General features: G+C 52.4%; 1 protein-coding gene across 1 annotated transcript in view; it reads right to left on the bottom strand.

Annotated features, from left to right (window-relative positions):
• Nucleotides 1–2,872: 2,872 nt before the first annotated feature.
• Nucleotides 2,873–20,155, bottom strand: part of VPS35L (VPS35 endosomal protein sorting factor like) — a 122,786-nt gene continuing 105,503 nt past the window's right edge. The window contains exons 32-36 of the mRNA XM_025046103.1: nucleotides 15,800–15,940; nucleotides 14,320–14,485; nucleotides 9,184–9,302; nucleotides 3,798–3,944; nucleotides 2,873–3,345 (exon numbers count right to left, since the gene is read on the bottom strand). Coding sequence (XP_024901871.1) covers nucleotides 3,247–3,345; nucleotides 3,798–3,944; nucleotides 9,184–9,302; nucleotides 14,320–14,485; nucleotides 15,800–15,940 — 672 coding nt within the window. The 3' untranslated portion in view covers nucleotides 2,873–3,246. The remainder of the gene's footprint in view (nucleotides 3,346–3,797; nucleotides 3,945–9,183; nucleotides 9,303–14,319; nucleotides 14,486–15,799; nucleotides 15,941–20,155) is intronic.

The raw sequence follows: 20,155 nt of genomic DNA, 5'->3' as shown, positions 1-20,155 counted from the left end.
GAAGGAGGTCCCAATGTAGGGGACTGGTCCAGCAGCTCACCCGGGGACATTTACCTCTCTGCTCCATCATCCTGAGTGTTGGCTTCATCAGGCTGGTGGAAGGATGGCTCTAGCAATTCCAGATAGCTTATCAAGACACTAGAACATTCCAGAGGGAACATTCAAGGAAATTTCCAGAAGCCTGTCAAGAGACCTGTCATAACTGTTGCTCATTCCTGAACGAGCTCCTGATCTGTGGAGGAAGAGTCTCCTCAGGCCAGTCAGGAAGGGTGAGGCACAGATGCTGGCCACACGAACGTGGGGTCCACTGCCGCCCCAGGGGGCAGAGGTGAGGGAGGCCTGCCTGGGCCCTGACCAGCGAGCAGAGGCCAGGTCAAGAGTCTTACACATCTGCTAGCAGTGACTCGGCTGGGCCCGTTCCCTCAGTGCGTAAGCTCGGCCTTTCCTGGGTTCAGCCTTGAGGTACATAATGCAAGGGAGCCCGCCAGATGCCTAGCAGGTGAGGTTCTGCAGTGGAGTGTGCTCCTTCGGGGCACCTGCCCTTTGATCGGGGACGAATGATGCTCTGGCCTCGATCAGCACAGGACTCTGTTCCGTGTGGAGGGGAACCAGCCGACTGTCCTCTGATCGTCCTCACCTGGCTGAGACTTCGTTCGTTGGTTTGGGCCTGCCTCGGCTTGTCAGGAAGGACCAGGTGATTCTGAAGAGTGGTTGATAGATTGTCCACTCTCTTGTCCCCACAGTGATAGCTCTCATGAGGGTGTGGACATCAGGCCTTTCCTCTCCCATTTAGTATAAGTGGTCTCTATAGTGAGATTTGGCTTTGAACTTGCTGTAGTACCACCGCTGGCTGGAGAGGGCCGCTCGCTCAGGGAAGGTTTATTAAAGTCTGTTCCAGAGGCAGGGTCTAGCCAGAGGAGGTCAGGCAGGCAGGACAGCTATAATGTTCCTAGAAAGGGCTGAAGCTCGCCTCTGCAGACTGCCATCACTCACAGGAGCAGCTCCTGTCCTGCAGTCTGGGGACGACTGACGTCTGAGCCTCGGGTGTTAGCTGAGCTCCTGTCCCTTACACAGTAAACTACATTGGCTTGAGCCACACTTGCCCCTCTTCCTCATGCCCAGGGCCCTCCTTTACCTGTCTGCAAGGGATTTTTGGTGTGATTTCCATGTTCTTTACGCCTGACTGTAACATACAGCCTGTCTCCACTGGAACGAGGCGGTTTGGGGGAGAGGGAGACGGACGGGAGGTCTGGCATCTCGTGCGGCCAGCGTCTTGGTTGAGTATTTCTCCCTCGGGGATTGCTCCCTGATCTTCCTGTGGCCGGGTCCTTCTCTCCTCAAAATTGCCCTTATCTAGCTGTCCCCAGACCTCACATGATTCTTAACCGCTTTATTTTGTGGCGATTCCTGTTTCTCCCTTAGTTCAACAGGCCTCGTCCTAATCCTCGAACTTGTGGATATGTTAGGATGCAAAACAAAATGGAATTAAGATTGCTAATCACCTGCCCTTAAAATAAGACCCTAGGTGATGTGGGTGGGCCCAGTCTAATCGCCGGGGTCCTTCAAGGTAGAAGGAGGACACGAGTGGAGAGTCTAAGAAAGACTCCCAGCTGCTGCTGCCTTTGAAGATGGGAAGGACCACACGCCGAGGAATGCGGGCGGCCGCTGGAACCTGGAAAAGGCAAGGCAAAGATTCTCCCCTGGTGCCTCCAGCCCCGCGACACCTTCATTTTGAAGGTAAGCCCACTGCGACCAGGTGGACTGCTGGCCAGTAGAACTGTACGGTGATAAAAATTGTGTTGTAGTAACTTGTTAAAGCAGTCATAGAAAATACAGGTCTCTTGAAGTTCTCATTTTTACCTTATTTACTAAAATTCTTGGGTTTTTTAATCTGTCATCCTCTGTAATGAGAGTAGACGTCATCTTGGGTAGGCCGTGGTTTTCAGAGACTGGCTAATTGATTTAGTAATAGGTTGGGGGAAACCACACAAGAGCGTAGAAAATCTAAGCCTCTGCCTGGCCAGGCAGCACGTTTCAGAAGCTCCTGACCTGACGTGAAAGTTCAAGTTCAGGGGAACGCAGGAGCATTAAGAACTCAATGACTCACGCTTGAGAACCAACGCTAGCTGATGTGTACAGCCTCACAGTGGAAGAAATGACTTTGTGAATTTGCCAATTTTTTTCATATCAATAGTATATAGTAAAAGTGATATTGGAAGTAATTTGTGAAATAAAGGCCACTTGGGACTGTTTGAGCAGTATCGGCACACGCTCTGCATTTCTGCATTTGTTCGGGGGGTGGGGGGGGCATCCTTCTGTACCTGCCGCTCCGTGATGAGGCTGTTTTCTCAACAGGGTTCCGCGGGTGGACGAGTGTCACTATTCAGTTGGCCAGAAAAGTTATATGGCACATTCTTAGTTCTAAACTAGTCAGTTAAAACATTCGTGTATATAAATTTAAAAATCAGCCACTTTTACTAAGGTTAACTATGTGAACTGTAATCGTGTGTTCCGCAGGGTAGAGATAAAATATTATGTCCCATATATACCTTATAAAAGTAGAGTAGGTTGGGGGCACTTTGAATGTATAACTTGGATGCGTTTTCCTGAACAGAGATTCCAGGCTGGGACTCCATGCCCATCAGTATTACTGTTCTTACTGATTCAAAACAGAATGTCAGGGGATGCTTATCGGTGGTGATGCAAGAGTCAGATTCCAGGTTCCATCAGACTGGTGGTAGAAAAGCAGACAGAATCGCACGCTGTTTAGAATTATGGATGCAAAGCCAAGCAGACAGTGAGCTTAGACACATTCTTTCTTGTGGAGGAAGAAAGTCAGAAGTAATTAAATGAACAGCCATGAACAGACATATTCCTTCAGGTGGTTTATTCTGTTACAGTATACTAAGTCCAATCAAGAGCTGCTTTTTAATAGAAAAAGGAATGAATTCAGCCATCTGCTCTAAGGTGGTTTAGGTAACATTTAATTAGACTTGAGACGGTCAAATTAGAGAAACAGTGGCTTTTTAAAAATGGACTGCTTTTCAGGGTTCTTTTTCCAATTAAAAAAAGACACCTACCAGAAAGATGTTACTTGCATTCTGCTGCTCAGTGAACAAGGCTGGATGTTTATGCTGACAATTCCCACTTTTTCATTGTCAGAATACTCTGGGTAGAGGCCGAAGCTTAAACCAGTTGACTATGTATAAAAATAAAAGGCAGGCCTTTTGGGGCTGGGCCCCAAGGTCAGGTTCTTGTTTGCAGAGGGAGCCTGAGGGCCAGCTCCGTCAGATGACCCATATCTGTTTGTTTGCTTTGCTTCTTGATGTATTCCAGAGTTTTCACCTAGGAGGAAAAAGAATGATCCAGCTCCTTTCTGGTTCGTAATTATCCTTGGAACCCACATCAGCCATACTGAGATCTTTTCTTTTTTTTTTTTTAGCAGAGCACCAGTAAAGTGTTTTGAAGGACAGGAACAGGAAGAAACAAAGTCTTTAAAACTCTTTAAATTATAAATTGCCTTAAAATCATATTTGGATGTGAGCAGGAAGGACTTACCTTTCAATATGTGTGGTTTTTATGCAGAGGGAATAAATCTTCAGTACTAAACTTTGTAGCACAAGGAAGTGACCTGCGGACGTCATAGGCCTGGCCCCTTTCTAGAAGGGGGATTAGGGCTCTTTGATACCCTGGCCGTGAAGCTGCATGGATGCCAGTCGTGCTCTGGCCAGCGGCCTATGTCGCTCACATGACCCCGTGTTCCGGGGCCTTGTCCAGGGGCCCGCGGAGTGACTCACCATGGTCCTTGTGTCCGCACAGCCATGCCTCTGCGCCAGGTGCCACAGGCTGACGGACAGCTGATTGAGTCTGTTGTTGCGCAGGTCCCCGTGGGCCAAGATGCTGTTGAAGAAGGACAGGCCCAGCAAGCTCTGGCGCTTCAGGGCCTGAAACAGAAAAGAGAGGTCACTGTCGGGCCCGGCCCGGGCCCCGGGTTGATGCTGGTGCAGGTTCAGATGCCAGCTGCGTTACGGATCTCCTGGAGGGCAAGGTGCTTACCCTCCCAAGTCCCAGCTTCTCCACCTGTAGGAGAGAAAGGTGAACCCCCTCAGAGGACACGCGGGGATCGCACGAGACGATGCACGTAGAGCCCCAGGTTTTGAAAGCGAAGAAGTAAAACTTACTCTTTGCAGATGGCATGATACTATATATAGAGAATCCTAAAAATTCCACCAAAACACTATTAGAACTCAAATGAATTCAGTAAACTGGCAGAATATAAAATTAATACTCAGAAATGAGTTGCACTTTATACACCAATAATTTGTTGCACTTTATACAACAAATTAGAAAAAAATTAAGAAAACGATCCCATTTAAAATTGCATCAAAAAGAATACCTAGAAGACCCTGAAGAAATCGAAGATACAATTAAATGGAAGTATATATCATGTTCATGGCTAAGAAGCATTAGCATTGTTTTGGGTAGTATGGACTTTTTAACAATCTAGATTCAACTCAGTTCTTATCAAAATCCCAATAGCATTTTTCACAGAATTAAACAAATAATCCTAAAATTTATAGAGCCACAGAAGACTCCCAATCGCCACAGCAATCCTGAGAAGAACAAAGTTGGAGGTATCACGCTGTCAGATATCACACTATACTACAAGGCCATGGTCATCAAAAAAGCATGGTACTGGCATAAAAAGGCACACAGATCAGTGGAACAGAATAGAGCCCAGAGATAAACCCACACCTACGTGATCAGTCTATGACAAAGGAGGCGGCAATATACAGTGGGATAAAGACAGTCTCCTCTATAAATGGTGTTGAGAAAACGGGACAGATACATGCAAAAAAGAAACCAGATTGCTTTCTTCCACCTGAAATAACTGTAAGACCTGAGACATAAAACTCCTAGAAGAAAACAGGCAGTAAACACTCTGACATCAGTCTTAGCAATAAACATTTTTTCTGGATGTCTCCTCGGGCAAAGGAGACAAAAGAATAAACAAACGGGGCTACATCAAAACTAAAAACTTAAGATTTTTGCACAGCCAAGGAGACCATCAACAAAACAAAGACGACCAACTGAACGGGAGAAGATGTTTGCCAAATATATAAGAAACGAATATAACAATACCAAAAATACAAACAAATGTATTAAAAAATGTGCAGAGGACCTAAATATACACTTCTCCAAAGAGGACAGATGGCCGGTAGACATGAAAAATGCTCAACATCGCTAATCAGAGAAATGCAAATTAACAGCACAATACCACACCTGTCAGAATGGCTATCATTAATAAATCACCAAACAACAAGTGTCGGTGATGGTTTGAAGTAAAGGGAACCCTCATATGCTATTGGTGGGGTCGAAAATTGGTGCAGCCACTATGGAAAACAGTGTGGAGGTTCCCCAAAAAATTAAAAATAGAACTACCTTATGACCCAGCAATTCCACTTCTGGGTTAATTTAGCCAAAGAAATCCAAAACACTAAGTCAAGAAAATGTGCCTCTGCGTGCACTGCGGCATTATTTACCAGAGCCAAGACATGGATCAACCTCAGTGAAATGAGTCAGAGACAAATACCATATGATTTCACTTAGAAGTGGAATCTACACAAAAACAAATCTGAAACAAACTCGGAAAACAAACTGACGGTCGCGGAGGGGTGGGGAATGGGCGAAAAGAGTCAGAGATTAAGAAGTACAAATTGCCAGTTATAAAAAGAGTCACGGGATGCGAAGTGTAACAGGTAATATAGTCAACATAACTATGGTGTCAGGTGTGTACTGGACTTAACTGGGGTGATCACTGCACATGGTACGTAAATGTAATCACTGTGTTATACACCTGAAACTAACATTGTAGGTAAACTCTAATTAGAAAATAATTTAAAAATACAAAACGGTCCATTAGTGGGGGAAAAACAATACAATAAACTGCCAAAGAGCAGCTTCGAATGCAGCTGGGTGAGAGACTGACATGCGGGTATCAGTTTCCCGGGGCCACTGGAACAAAACACGTGAACCTGCCCTAAAGTGAGCCTACCTTGGCAGTGGCCTGCACCAGGTGACAGTCACAGAAGCAGCTGACCGTACAGCACAGCATTTCGGTCTGGGAGTGGGGTCATGCTGTTGGGGCCCAGGGGGAGGAGGAGGAACCTACCTGGTGCGGACTCATGACCTGGCTGGCAGCTGACTGCTCTGTGTCCCTTTAATCAGACAGTGCAGTTCCGCCCCGGCCGGGAACCCGGGCAGAGATCACCGTTCAATAGGCCCCAGCGCATTCTGGTTTGAAACGGGCCATGGTCTGACGCCTGGAGACCACGAGGGCCGCATTTTCTGCTGGGATCTAGAGGCCAAGCTACAAGTCCCACTAAAGGGTCTCCCCAAAGAGAGGCCCTTCGGCTGCACTGCGCTGAAGTGGGAGATACTTTAAAAAAGTTAAACAACTGTCTGAGTATTTCTCCATCCCACATCTTCTCAGTAAGCATTTTACCGTAAAAAGCCCAATTCACAAGTGTCTTAAACACATAGCCCATTAAAACCAAAATTGTCGAGCCGGGTCTGAGGGATGAGAAGTGAGCTGGCCAACAGGCGACATGCGAGCCAGGAGCCACGACCACCACACGAGACCCCCAGTCAGACTCTGGCGCCCCTCCTCCCTCCAGAGGCTTCGCAGGGAGCAGAACACTTCATCCCTGTCCTGTGAGAACTGCCATGTCTGGGAGGCGCCCAGGGCCTGGTGTGGGTCGGGCTCCACCTCACCAAGCGGACCACCTCGTAAAGCTCATTCAGACAGACTGGCTCCTTCACAGGGAGCTAGAGGACAGTCTGGAGCAGGGCCGCCATGGGCACCATGACGTGAGGCCCCAGGAGCAGCAGCAGCGGGGTTTGCTGACAGCACGGGGCTTGGCCCCCACGAGGAGAGTGAACGGGCGGGCGCTTCCCCAGCACCAGGCCCCTGCCACGCTGCGTCGCCTGTGCACTTCACATCGCTGTCACTTCAGCGCGGTCCGCTGAAGGTGCGTATACGACGCGTCCGGTGCAGGGCCCTGTACCAATGCAGCCAGAATGCTCTCTGCAAACAGCCGGCTTTGCTGACTTTTCGGAATTGTTTCAGAGTCACTACCACCATCAAAGTCCCTCCCGAGAGAGAGAGAGACAAACATTAAATGAAAATAGTTCCAAACTCTATGGGGCCCTACCCAGCCCCCGGTCATGCATGCTGTCAGAGGCCCCCTCTGATGAGACCCAGCCTGTTCCATCAGAGATGAAGTTTCAAACCATGTGGCAATTTTTCTTGGGCACAACTTAAAACACACAGCACTGCTGTAAACGGTTCCCTGGGCTAGAAGCTGGCACCAAAGCCAGTGGTTTTAAGAAGCGGAGAACAGCGCTAAGAACTGTTCTTGGCAGGGGACAGAGGGGGATCTAGTTAGTGTGACAAGTACAGGATGAAGGCGCAGGACACTCCCTCTCTCCCGTAGGCATGAAGGGCTCTCCTGAAACCACATACCATACACAAAAGCAAAGAGAAGCTGGGTCTTTAACCCTGACGGAGTCTGCATGTGTTTGACAAAGGTTTTTCAGTTTGGGGGTGGGGGGGGCAGGAGTCGCCTCTAATGTGGTTTGATCCCCCCGTGCTTGAAGAGACTGGGAGTCTGATGCTGCCTTTTCCACTGACAGCCAAGTGCCTTCTGTGCATTAAGCTCCCAAGAGCTGGGCAGCCCTGCACCCAGCGGGGTCCCCAGGGTTAATGGGACATATCCACACATCCTGCCTACCTGGAGAAGCGCGGTGGGCACTCAGGGCCCAGGCAGCAGTGGTTCTGCCCTTTGGACTGCCAGACCTAAGGCTGGTCCTTTGGGCAGTGTCCCTGACCTTGGCAGAGGCCACCAGGGAATGGAGTCCAGAAAAAATCCTCCTCTCTCCATCACCTCCCTGAATACCCTGGGGAGAACGGGAACCCGCGGCTACATAAGACTCTTGTGGTTTTTCTGGTGGGGTGGGGAAGGGGTTAAGGGCAACACTGTTTTTAGATAGTCCTGGAAATGAGAATTAAACTTAAAACCCAGTCTGATCTTACTTTGTCTTCAAAGGGTCTGGTGGGCTGGGAGTGTCCAGGAAGGGGAAGGGAAGGGCCAGGCGGCCAGTGGAAACCAAGCAGCCTGAAATCCATCCTGGGTTTGGGAAAGGGAATGGGGTGGGGAAGACAGAGAAAACGGGGCCTGCCAGGATGAGACCAGGAAGCAGCCGTCAGATTGTCAATTGCTAAGTGGGAATAAAATCAAAATGCTCAGAGCTTCACGCGGACGGGAAGAGCAAGACCGGAGTGAACGCCAGGCAGCAGCTGACGCACGGGAGACCGCGGAGGAAAGTCGGGCGCGGCCCTGCCTCCTGTGGCACTGCCAACGCCCCCCACCTTGACCGCACAGGAATCAGTGTAACGCGACGTCTGCACAACCAGCCATCCAGCTGTCACCCACGTCTGCAGCGAAGCTGCCAAAATGGAAGCCATGGTCGGCACATCTAGGGAAGGGGACCGGCAAAGTCACGAGTCTCAACGACGCGGATACACAGCGAAGCTGCCAAAATGGAAGCCATGGTCGGCACGTCTAGGGAACCGGCGAAGTCACGAGTCTCAACGACGGGGATACGCTCTGAGAAATGTGCCGTCAGGCGACTTCATCAGTGTGCAGACGTCACAGGGCTCTCACACCAACCTGGGCGGGGCGGCCCACCGCAGCCCTAGGCCGTGTGGTGGGTGCACCGGTCCCAGGCTGCAAGCCTGCAGCACGTTACGTACTGAATACTGTAGGCGGTTGTGACACAGTGTGAAACGTCCGGACGTGGAAAAGCTACAGTGAAAGCGTGGGGATGGTGCTCTCAGCCCTGCCGCAGACCCAACTGGGGCGCTGCCACGTCATGACCGCCACGCTGTCACTGGGCGACGGGAATCTTAGCTCTGTTAGGCTTAGGGACCAGGGATGCAGCACATGGCCAGGGGACCCGGAGGGGCCCTGGAGGCACACGGGAGCCAAGGCCCCGCAGCACTGGACAGACGGTGTGCATTACTCACATGAAGGTTTCCTTCCAGAATGAACCAGCGCCCAGCCAGCCGGAGCCTTGGCGTTCAGAGCGCGCGGCAGGGGTGGGGCCGGTGAGGGCACCTACCTCGTCCTTGGCCAGCGTCTTCAGATGCTCCAGGACCTGCGCCATCACTGTCTCACACAGCCTGTTGTTTTCAGCCAGAAACTTGGAGTCTCCCCCGTAGAGGCTGTCATTGGAGTCGACTGATGGAGAAGCCAGAGCAGGGAGACGTTAGCAAGGCCATCCGGGCTAGGGAGAGGCAGCCGTGTGCCACGCGGTGTCAGCAGATGGCAGGAAATCGCAGCAGAGCACACGGAAACATTCAATATGTCCCCCCGGGCTTCAGGCTTTGGGAGTCACAGAGAAAACACCTGGCCCCTGGACAGTCAGAGCCAGAGACCAGGGTGTGGAAGTCATGTCCCCTTGACCATGGGTGGAGGCAGACAATGAGAATCATAGTGACCACTGCAGCAGCTGCCAGTACTGAGCACCTCCCAGGGGCCAGGCACCGGGCTAAGTGCTTCCCACGCCTTTCTGCGGGTCCTCAGAACCAGCATGGGGAGAAGACAGTAACATCTCCCTTTGACGAACGGGGAAGCTGAGGCTCAGAGGTGGTCCCAGCAAGGGTCCCAAACCGGGAGGTACCATTCCAAGGCCTGAGCCTGCTACACACTGCACCCAGCTACCTGCCCTGTCACCCCTGCTCAGACTCCTTCAGGTGGACCACAGTTCTCTGCTCATGAACTTGAATACCTGTGACAACATCTCTTGCCAAAAAGTCCCCCACTCTCTGCTTTGGCACCTCCCGTGACAGCCACCTGCAGTATGACCAGCCAGCAAGGACAGCCTGAGTCCGACCCCGTTCCCGTCAGCTGGCCTGCACACAGCGCCACCTGCCCTGGGTAGGGGAGGAGACCGCACAGCGCGCTGGTTCGCGCTCCGTTCTCACTGGCTACACCTGAAGCTGCTTCCGCATCGGCGCACACCGATCTGCTTGGTCTGGAAAAGCTGACCCGGGTCCCTCTGTACGACAGACCAGAATGTCCCTGCTGCGGACTTCTCCGTTGTTTCCCGTCTTTTGGGGGTGAGGGGTGCTGGGTCAGGCTGCTGGGGAGTCCTGGAGTCCGTAACGAACCACAGCCCTGCCTCGCAGAGTCCATTCTTGCCCTCCACCTACCCCTCCTTTGTCACCAGACCATTTCTGGCTGCTTTCATCTCGGCTCCCAGCCCCGAACACCGGCCATGTCGCGGAGGAGCACCAGGCAGCACTCCGAGGCCGGACGCAGCGGACAGCCCGCAGGCCATGCGGCCGAGGGAGAGGGCGGTGGCACTCTGCTGCTTCTGACCTGGCAGAGGCCACTGTCAGGGCCGAGACCTCTGATGACCCCGAGGCCATGCTGGTGCCTCGGGAGGGTGTGGCTGTGCACGTGGCCACAAGCACACAGCGCTAATCCACTTTATGGTTTGGGGGCGTTTTTAATAAACATTTCAGTTTAGATTATCTGTGGGAATGTAATTTACTGTGCTTTTCTTGGCCCAATTTTTTAATTTGAAAAATGTCAAAGCTATAGAAAAGTAGGAAAAATTGAACACTGGGATGCCTTAGTTGATCCCATTTTGCTACCTCTGCGCACGCTCTCACGTGCTCTCTCGACCACACACACGGCCACGCCGTCGGTCAGCGGCTTGCAGACAAATACTGCCCGAGAGTAGGGAGCCCCGTCCGTCTCCGTGCTCCCCAGCGCCGCTGGCGGCAGGCGGTCTCTCATGCAGGTCTCTGCGACTCTCCTGGGAAGAACTGTCCTGGGCCAGCCGTTTGCTTTGCACTCGCTCCTCTGACACCAGGCTGGGCCACGGGGGTCTGTACTGGGATTTTTTCTAAGACAGCTCTGGCCCCTGTGTCGCGACTGCTGTCCACCACGTGGAGGATGGCAGTTATTATAAGAAGCGAAAGAGCTGGATTCAGCCATTCGCCAGCTGATTTTGCAGGATGGCAGACCTGCAGCTGGTAAAGGAATTTCTCTCGTCTCTGCGGAGGACGAGAGAGTTCCACATAAATTCCCGGTCTTACTCGGGCTGGAGTCTACCCTTGTTTTGGAGAACAGGAGGAAGGTCTAAGAGGCCCGTGGCCAGTCCAGCTGCAGGCCTCCTGACCACAGGGGCCAGAGGTGTGTTTGCAACAGGCTGCTCGCGTGTGTGCAGTCAGCATCTACTGGAGGAGGGCCTGCCATGCCCCAGGCTGGGCTAGGTGCTGGGGACCCAGCAGGGAACAAGGCCCACCTGGTCCCTGGGAGGCCAGAGCTCACAGGCCATTAGGAGATGCAGACGTACCAAGCGGTGACCACATTCGCCTGAGCTGAATGTCAGGAGGGGTCAGTACAGCATCCTAAAATCGAGACTTGGGATGGAATTCTAGAATTAGCCAGATCCAGGCCAAGCTCTACAGGTTGCATTCTCCAGAGAAAGGGGTCAGAAGCAGAGAAACTAGTGTCCACCCTGACACTTGGTGGTGACGGAGGGAAGGAGGGACAGAGGGAGGGAGGAAAGGCTGAATTTGAGAATTATAAGGAAGCCGGTCAGGCCAGCGTGCAGAGTGGGCCTGAGCCAGACCCACTGCTCAGGGCGGGAGAAATGAGGTCCCTGGCACATGGCCACCGAAAACAGCCCCCGAGCTCTGCATCGGCCTGGCCCCGGGGTCACAGCCCCGAGTGCTGCAGGGGCCTGGCAGGTGGCACGGAGGAGCGAAGGGGCCGAGTTGTCCTCTTCCCACTAGATGCGCTCCATCCACATGCGAAACAAGCCTGCAGCATGGCGCCGCTCTCCCGCCCACGCCAGACGCTCGCTCCTGCACGAAAACACTGGAGTTCGCTCCAGGTACACCTCAGAACATTCTCTTTCTAAATCTGGACAGAAAGCAGCCTAGGCGCCTTCATAACTGCAAAACGTCCTTGCCCCCCGTTTTCCAGACGTTTCAACCCATGCCATCGCTGTCTAAAGGCTGCCTAGAATAAGACTGGGATGGGGAAATGGAACCCTCCATCCCCCGCAAAGCCCCCCGCGGCCCCAGGACACGCCCCGCTAACACGACTGTCAAGTCACAACTGCGCATCCAAAATAAACACAGCTGGGCCGAGAAGGAAAAGATAACCACCTTTCCGTTTTTATCTCGAAAGGCTAGAAAACTAGACTGCCGCCCATGGAACGCGGGAAAGGGTGAACTGGGGAATCAGAAGGAAGCCGGTCCCCCGAGTCCAGACCTGGCGCTCGGGGCGCGGAGAAGTGACACCCCCCGCGCGTGCCCGTCCTCAGGCTCCTGCAGTCGCCCTGGCCGTGTGGTTTACACAGAGGGACCAGAGAGAGGAGGGCTTGCTCCTCTGACAGAGCCTTCGGTTTACAGGTATCCGGTCCTCAAAAGCGTACGGTTTGGAGCCCTCAACGTGCCCTTCACGAGAGAGGAAATGAGAACGCCAACAAACAGGAAAACGTGTTCAACCTCCTTAGCCATCGGATCAATGCGAAATACACTCAGAACGGCCAGAACGAAGACTGACCAAGCCAAGGGAACAAACGGAGGCTTCACTGGAAAACTGTGACAGTTACCTACCAAAGCTGAACTAAGCAAGTCCTATGAGCCAGCTAGTCCGCCGCCAGGCTACACCTGACAGAAATAAGCACCAGAAATTAATACCCAGGAGTGTTTATAGCAGCACTGCTTACCCATGACAGCCCAGAACTGGAACTGGAAACCTGCGAATATTCATCCACAAAGGAATGGATGGACTTGGGGATATTCACACGGTGGAATACTATACAGCGATGCAAAAGGCTGAACAGCTACATGCAACGGCACAGAAGACTCTTGCCGACGTGATACTGAGTGAAAGAGGCCAGACACCCAAGAGTGTTTGCTAAATGAGTCCGTTTACATAAAAGGCAGAAACTGGCAAGCTAATTCGTAATGCTGGAGGTCAGGAGAGAGGTGTGTCTCTGGGGAGGGAAGCGGTGGCGCCACTTGGAGGGGAGCACGTGGGGGCTTCTGGGGAACGAGTAACGTTCAACGTCTTCAGCTAGGTTGTGCTCCTGGGTGTGCTTCACTTTGTGGTAATTCACTGAGCTTTACAGTTTTTTGTATGTATGTTGTATTTAATTAGAACATTGTCATTTTGTAATCAAAGAGCATAATGTATGCCCCACAGTTCTGGGTATGAGGCCCTGAGCCCCTGAAACCGTGTGGGTCTCCCCCTTGGTGGTGTGTAAAATGGAGACACAGATGCCTCCTCATGGCAGTGCTGTGAGGACTAACGGGGAAAGAAGCCCCTCGAGTCTGGGGCAGTACCTGGCACGCAGTAGGAACGTGGGCCTGGGAGCTGTCATCACCTATATTAACCAGCCTCCCCAAGATACACCTTTACTGTCAGCCTCCAATCTCAGCTAGAGAACTTCTGGGAGCATAATTACCACTGTAGGTTCGTTCTGGAAACTTCCAAATGTACAGACAATTGCTTAAACCCTAAAGCATACAATTACTGGGCACAGCACTTTTAACATAGGGACATTTTCTGGGAACCTAAAATTGTAACTGAGCATCTGACAAGCAGGAGGATGCTTAGGCCTAGTGAGCAGAGGTTTAGAATTGGGACTGTCCCACCTTATACCCAGGACCTGAGAAGGCTGCTCCCAAACTCACAGCAGCGAGTTCAAGATGGCTGGTAGCACTTGGAGGCCCAAGGCCATCTTCCTCCCAAGCACCTGATCTAGGCCATCTCCCTCCTCCCGAGCACCTGACCTAGGGGCTTGCTCAGCCTCAGCATCACTTGGCGTAGCGAGTGAAAACACCCAGACCAGGGTCCTCCTGAGACCGGTGAGGAGCAGGCCTGGGATGCAGCTCACGCACGTGTGCACTTAACCACGGTTCTAGGTCATTCTGCAGCACACCAGAGACGGCACCAATCTCAAAGGGCTTCTCTGAACTCGTCTGACTGTCGAATCTTAGATCTTGGATGCCTCTTTCCGGGAGTGTAATTTAGAAGGGGCAGACGGGGCTCAGGAATCTGGATTCTTAAGAGGTGCTTCAGGCAGTTCTTACACTGGGCAAATTTAGCAAGACCTTGAACTAGAAGCTCACGGTAGGAAAAACACGAAGTGGATAAATAAAGAAAATGGAAACGTTTCCTTCACGAAATTCAAGCGCAGTGCCGTCTGGTGGAAAGGGGCCGCTACCTTTGTCTACGTGGTACAGGTAGGTCTCCTGGCTCATGGCGGACAGGAGGTGCAGCACGCAGGTGTAGATGCGGATCTTATCGTCGCTGTTGTCCTCCCAGGTGTAGTCCTGGATCACGTTGAGAAGCTCTCGAACAAGGAACAGGACCCCGTGTTCAGGGTGATCCTAATGGAGAAGCAAAAAAGATAAATAATCTCAGAAACGAAGCAGGAGGGAAAAAAAAAAAGACAGAAACCCAGGTCCCCACCCTTAGCAGCTGTGGAGAAATTAAAGTGCCAGCGACAATTAAACAACACAGGAAAATGACAAAACACGGTTCATCCCGCTCGTCACCACGCTCGTCTGCGGGGACCAGCTCTGAGAGCCTCCGTTCTGGGGTCCGGGGAATGAGAAAGCAACGTCACCTGTCAGCTTAATGGCCTGTTTCCAAAATTACAGCCCTGTGCTCGTGTGTGTAGCGACAGTAAGTTCCGTTCAACTACGAAAGCAAGATTGCAGGTCTCGTAGCAGAGGACAGCAGAGGCCACCGACTTGGGGTAAGCTCCCCAAATGACCAGTCACCACTGGGGCACCGACTTTAAAAACAGCCTCGCTCGCCAGGGCATTCAACAGCATTAACAGCTAAACCGGGAGAGGAGAAACCCAGACACAGTCACCGAGCTTATACGGTGTTTCTCGGATACGAAACTGAATGGAAGAGAGACACAGGTCTGCGGCTTCCGTGACGTTCCAAGAAGCCACATTCAATTATGTGACTCTCCCGCTCAACACTCTCCAGAGACTTCTCCCACTGAGGACACGTGTCCGTTTCTGCCACCATCACCTCCCTGCCCCGGCCGGTACGCCTTGTCCCTCACGCCAGCCACGCCTTACGGCGCCTGGGACCAGACGGGCCACTTAGGGTCCTGCCAGGATACAGGGGGCACAGTTGAAGGGCTGAACGAGGACAGTTTAATGAAGGGCTGTTCGTGACGATGTGGGCAGGGTGTGGGAACTAGGGGGAAGGTGAGGCGCCCGGGCTGGGCAGCCACCAAGCTCCCTCGGGGCTGCAGATGCACGGGAGTGGGTGGTGGTGTTACTGGGCTGTCGAGACCGGCAGCTGGATGAGGCCACCTGGCAGGGGCCGTGCCCTTGGGTGCAGGACAAAAGCCATTGCCAAAACTGTGGCCTAGCGCGCGTGGGGAGACAAGCACCCGACCTCACCCTCCGCCCCGCTCCAGTCCGCCACTGCTCCCTCTCGCTGGCTCAGTGGGCTGGGAGCCAGGAGAAGGAAGCCCAGGTGAGACCGTCCCTGACCAGCCAGCGCCCCCGATGCCTTCGCCCGTTTCTACCCTGAATCATCCTGTCTTATTTTTCCAGGCAGTTCCCACCGAAGTGATCGCGTTCACTCCTTCAGTGAACTACCCAATAACATCGCTTGGTCTATCTGCGTAGCTGTTTCATCCTAGCCTGTAACCTCGAGCAGGGCAGGTACATTACCTGTCGTGTCTGCCAATAACACACCTCCAGGACTGCCCAGGGAACACTCTGAATGGTGCCCCGTCTCCGATTCCTAGGACAGTGCTGGACACGTGGTAGGCGCTCGGTAAATGTTGAATGGATGACATTTTTGAGTACCTTCTATGTGCCAGGAACTGAGGTAGCTGTAAAAACAAGTAACACTAGCTAACTTTATGGTGGCGATCGTAGCTCCCAGAGCTGTTCTGGGTTCCAGGAGGATACGATTATGACAGCCGCGCCCCCCCACCCCCCGCCACCATGTCACAGATGGGAAATGGGCCACAGAGAGGTTAAGTGGCCCAAGGTCACAATGATGACGCTTGGGGGAACCAGGATTTGAGCCCCGGCAGTCTGGCTCCAGAGCGGACATGCCTGACAGCTCATGCTATATTTACTCTGCCCCCCTGCATGCCTCTGACTGCATGGCGCTGGCCACCTGGGGGAGGCGCACACGCACTCAGCTATTTTGAAAGCAGGCCTGGAGAATGAGGAGTGCTCTAAGCCAGCAAACCCGTGTGTGTAGACACAGCACTAATACTTCCAGCGGGTGAGGATGAGGGTGGAGGGGTGTGAGACGGTTTGCACAGCTGTCATCATCTACAGGAATTGCTGTAATGTCAAGAAGGAGGACACATGACATTCGAAAGTCTGCTGCCTCAAACTACAGGCATCAGGACTGCCCGGGCTGTGGTCTGCCGTCCGTCTGTTTAGAGCCCATCTCACTGCTGCCAACTTACTGCTGCCTCTCTTTGCTGACAGCTGTTTCTAACTAGGCTATTTTGTTCTGCTATGTAGATGTTCAAAAATACATTTTATTTAAGGATCTGCCTTGGAAAAAGACAACAATCTGAATGTTCCAGTAACTTAATTTCAACAAACTGCCGTGACTACTGTGGGAGGCCATTCAACACATCAAAAGGTGGAATACGGGGGGTGAAGAAGTAACGGTTTACAATTAAGCCACTTCTGTGAGCTTTTGCTCATAACCAAAGAGATGAGAGATTATTCCCAACCTTACGAGGAAAAAATTTTCCACATGCTATCCATGCTTCAATGGCTGTGACATTTTTCTTGAATTGTACTTTGATGGCTCAGTGCCAGCAACTGAAGCAAAGCAAACATTTTTAAAAAAAAAAGAAAGAAAGAAAGGCCCCAGATTCAGCTGGCAATCCAAGTGGGAAATGTTCTCCCAAGTGTCTCTGCCAAGGCTCCAAAGCCCCTCCCTGCACACAAATGCCTACGTGGAGGCCCCCAGGGGACTTCTAGGGGGTCTCCTAGAGGGGACGCAGACCTCCCGCCCAGCTGCACAGACAGGCTCTGGCTTCCACCATCTGCAACATCTGCAGGAATTCTATTAACTGTCACGACTTGGGAGCAGAGGTAATACCCCAGAAATGACGACCTTCCCACGAGAGCTAACGCGAGAGGCAGAGAGGACAGCACCGGGCACAGATATCCTGGCTCTAAATTTTGTCTTGGCCACTTGCTAGCTGGTGACCCTGGGCGAGTCCCTTCACCTCTCTGCGCCAGGGTCTGCTTCTGGGAGGGGAGGGGAGGGGAGGGGAGTAAGAGGCGTGTTTGGAGTGAATATCTGCGAACTGCTCGCTGGCTCACTCAAAGAGGCATGTAAGTATTAGCTAATAAATCTTTCAGAAAAGGAGCCAAAACATTGGGGGGAAGCAATGCTGGGAGGAAGTGCAGGAATGAGGGGCACTGCTGCTCACCAGCTGTGCGACCCCCGGCCAGCTGCATGGCCTCCGGCTCGTTGCCTTCAGTGGGCAGGCGCCAGAACCCCACCTCGCGGGGCTGGGGGGAAGGGTTCCTATTTAGCACAGCACAGTCGAAAACCCACATATAACTCCTGACTCCCCCAAAGCTTAGCTACAGTCCCTCAGTACCCACGGGGGTCTGGACCCATGACCCCCCACGGACGTGCACACCTCCGGATGCCTGAGTCCCTTATGTAAGATGGTGCAGAGCCGTCGGTGTGGACAGTCGGCCCCCTGCGACCGCGGACTCAACGGCGGACAAAAAAATACTGCGTTTGATCTGCTGGATCTGCGGATGTAAAACCCGGAGACGCAGAGGGCTGACTTCATGTTTTTGTTTTTTTTAAAACTCTATGTATAAACAGATCCTAGAAGTTCAAACTTGCGTTCCAGGGTCACCTGTAGTAAGAAGTGACAACCGGTAGCTTTTCTGCATCTCGTCATCTTTCGTAAGTCCCAGCCAAAGCAGCAGCACTGATACCAGGAACACGACAATCGGCTGAGACCAGGGGACACTGCCAGGAGGGCCAGGGGGCCGGGGAGGCAACGGAAATGGGTTCCATGGGTCCGGAGGTGCCCAGAGGAACAGGAGAAAGCGCACAAGTCCCCCTGCCGCCCCCCAACGGGGCAGCTGCTCTCCAGCTGTGGCCAGCTGGCCAGGTCGAGGAATATGGCCTCACACGGCTGGACCTGAGTTTTCAAGAGGAACCGAAAAACTGGATTTTTCTGTGATCGACCATGTTTTAAATATGGGTAATTCACTCCAAATGTTTTCCACGAGGTCTGGCCAACGAGCGTGTCTACAGGCTGGACTCCGCCGCTGGCTTCGGTTTGTCACCTGGTCATCATTTTGTCACTCCTGGGACAGAGTGGTTCACAAAGCGCATGCATGACTATCATCACAGTCAAGCCTCACAGCAGCCCCGCCAGGTGGGCATTTTGATGACATTTTAAAAGGTGACAACTGAGGCTCTGAGGAGTTACACCGCCATCCCAAGGCCACAGGGCTACTGAGTCACTGGGTCAGGACTGAACCCAAGATTCTGACTCCGAGGACAAGGCTTTCCATCAGGGCTCCGATGAGTTTTACCATAAAGACCATATGCAGCAGGAAATGGAAATGCATCCCAATTAATCAATGGACAGTAACACCGATCAACTTCCTCCTTAGAAAACCTGATTTCTTTTGTCCCTTCACTTGACAAATAGCTAGATTACCCAAAAAAGAGAAATTGATCATAAAATGCTAAGAAGGAGATTTGAGAACACTGAAGCCAAGCGTCGAGCCGGCCTCCTGCCCATCCCGTCCTCTCCCCAGAAATCCTGGGACCTGAACTGAGGGAGTCGGGAGCTGGGCCACTCCTGGCTCCTCGGCTTCGCTGCGGCGTAGTTCGCACCCCCACCACGCCCATTTAGAACGCACGGTCCGCAGGTTCGCGTGTTCACGGAGTTATGCAGTCATCCCCATGATCGACTTCAGAACATTTTCATCACCCCAGAAAGGAACTCTGTCCCCACAGGTGCTGAGTCACTGTCACAGCCCGAGTCCAGGAGGACGTTTCTCAAACTGTGACCCCAGAACCACCCACCCCTGAATTGATGAGGGAGCTGTCAAAAATGTGATACGGGGGCCGATCCCATCCTGTGGAGCGAGACTCTCTGGGAGAGGACCCCCAGAATCTGCACTTGTTAACAAGTACCCCTGAAGCCTATGCACATCTGACCGTGTCACAGCCTGGCCTATGGGCTCCCCAGAATACTATGCAGAAACTAAAATACACGAGGCCACAACGAAAGAAACCAGTACGACTACGACCCAGTTATCAAAATACTTTTTCAACGTACTTGTTATGCTGTCATCTACTAGTCCTTGGTGACTGGGTTGAAATGACAGACTTCAAGGCGGGCCTCAGAACTCCCCTGCTGTTTAAGGAAGGACGCACATAAACAACCTGAATGTCCTGCACACCTGAAATGTCACAGGAACATGCTGATTTCCACTGGTGACAAGGTCCCAGTTACTGCAGCTGCCACTGTGCCTCAGTGCTTCAAATTCAAAATGGAGCGGAAGGCTACACTTCACTTTACATCTTTGTAAAAACAAAGATGTCATTTTCTTCTTCTCATCTAAATTCATGGCCACCCTGCCAGATCTCCAGGGAGTAGCTGGACCCTAGGTTAGGAACCCCTGCTGGGGTGAGGGTCCTCGTACTGGTCCTGGGAGTGGCCTCCAGCCCAAGCCTGACTGTGCACCGGTTACGTGAGATGAACACCCCAGCACCCTTCCAGAGACGTCCCCTTTGACCTCCGCTACCTTTTCTAGCGCTTACTGTGTGCCAGGGCACTGTCCCGACCACGTGTGCATACTCCCTCACTCGGCTCACAGCAACGCTGAGGTGGAGACACTGTTTATTTTTCCCATTTTGTAGACGAAAAAACTGCAGCCCAGTGATGTCGCATAACTGCCCACGACTGCAGAGTGGGAAGGACAGGGGCTGGGATTCTACCCGAGGCATCTTGGTCCCGATGCCAGAGCCCCCTTAACCACCAAGTGACACCCCCTTGA

This window comes from Pteropus alecto, unplaced genomic scaffold (assembly GCF_000325575.1).
Source record: "Pteropus alecto unplaced genomic scaffold, ASM32557v1 scaffold34, whole genome shotgun sequence".
Classification (NCBI taxonomy): Eukaryota; Metazoa; Chordata; class Mammalia; order Chiroptera; family Pteropodidae; genus Pteropus; species Pteropus alecto.
The sequence above is the reverse complement of the archived record's forward strand: the minus strand, read 5'-3'. Positions and strand labels throughout refer to the sequence as shown.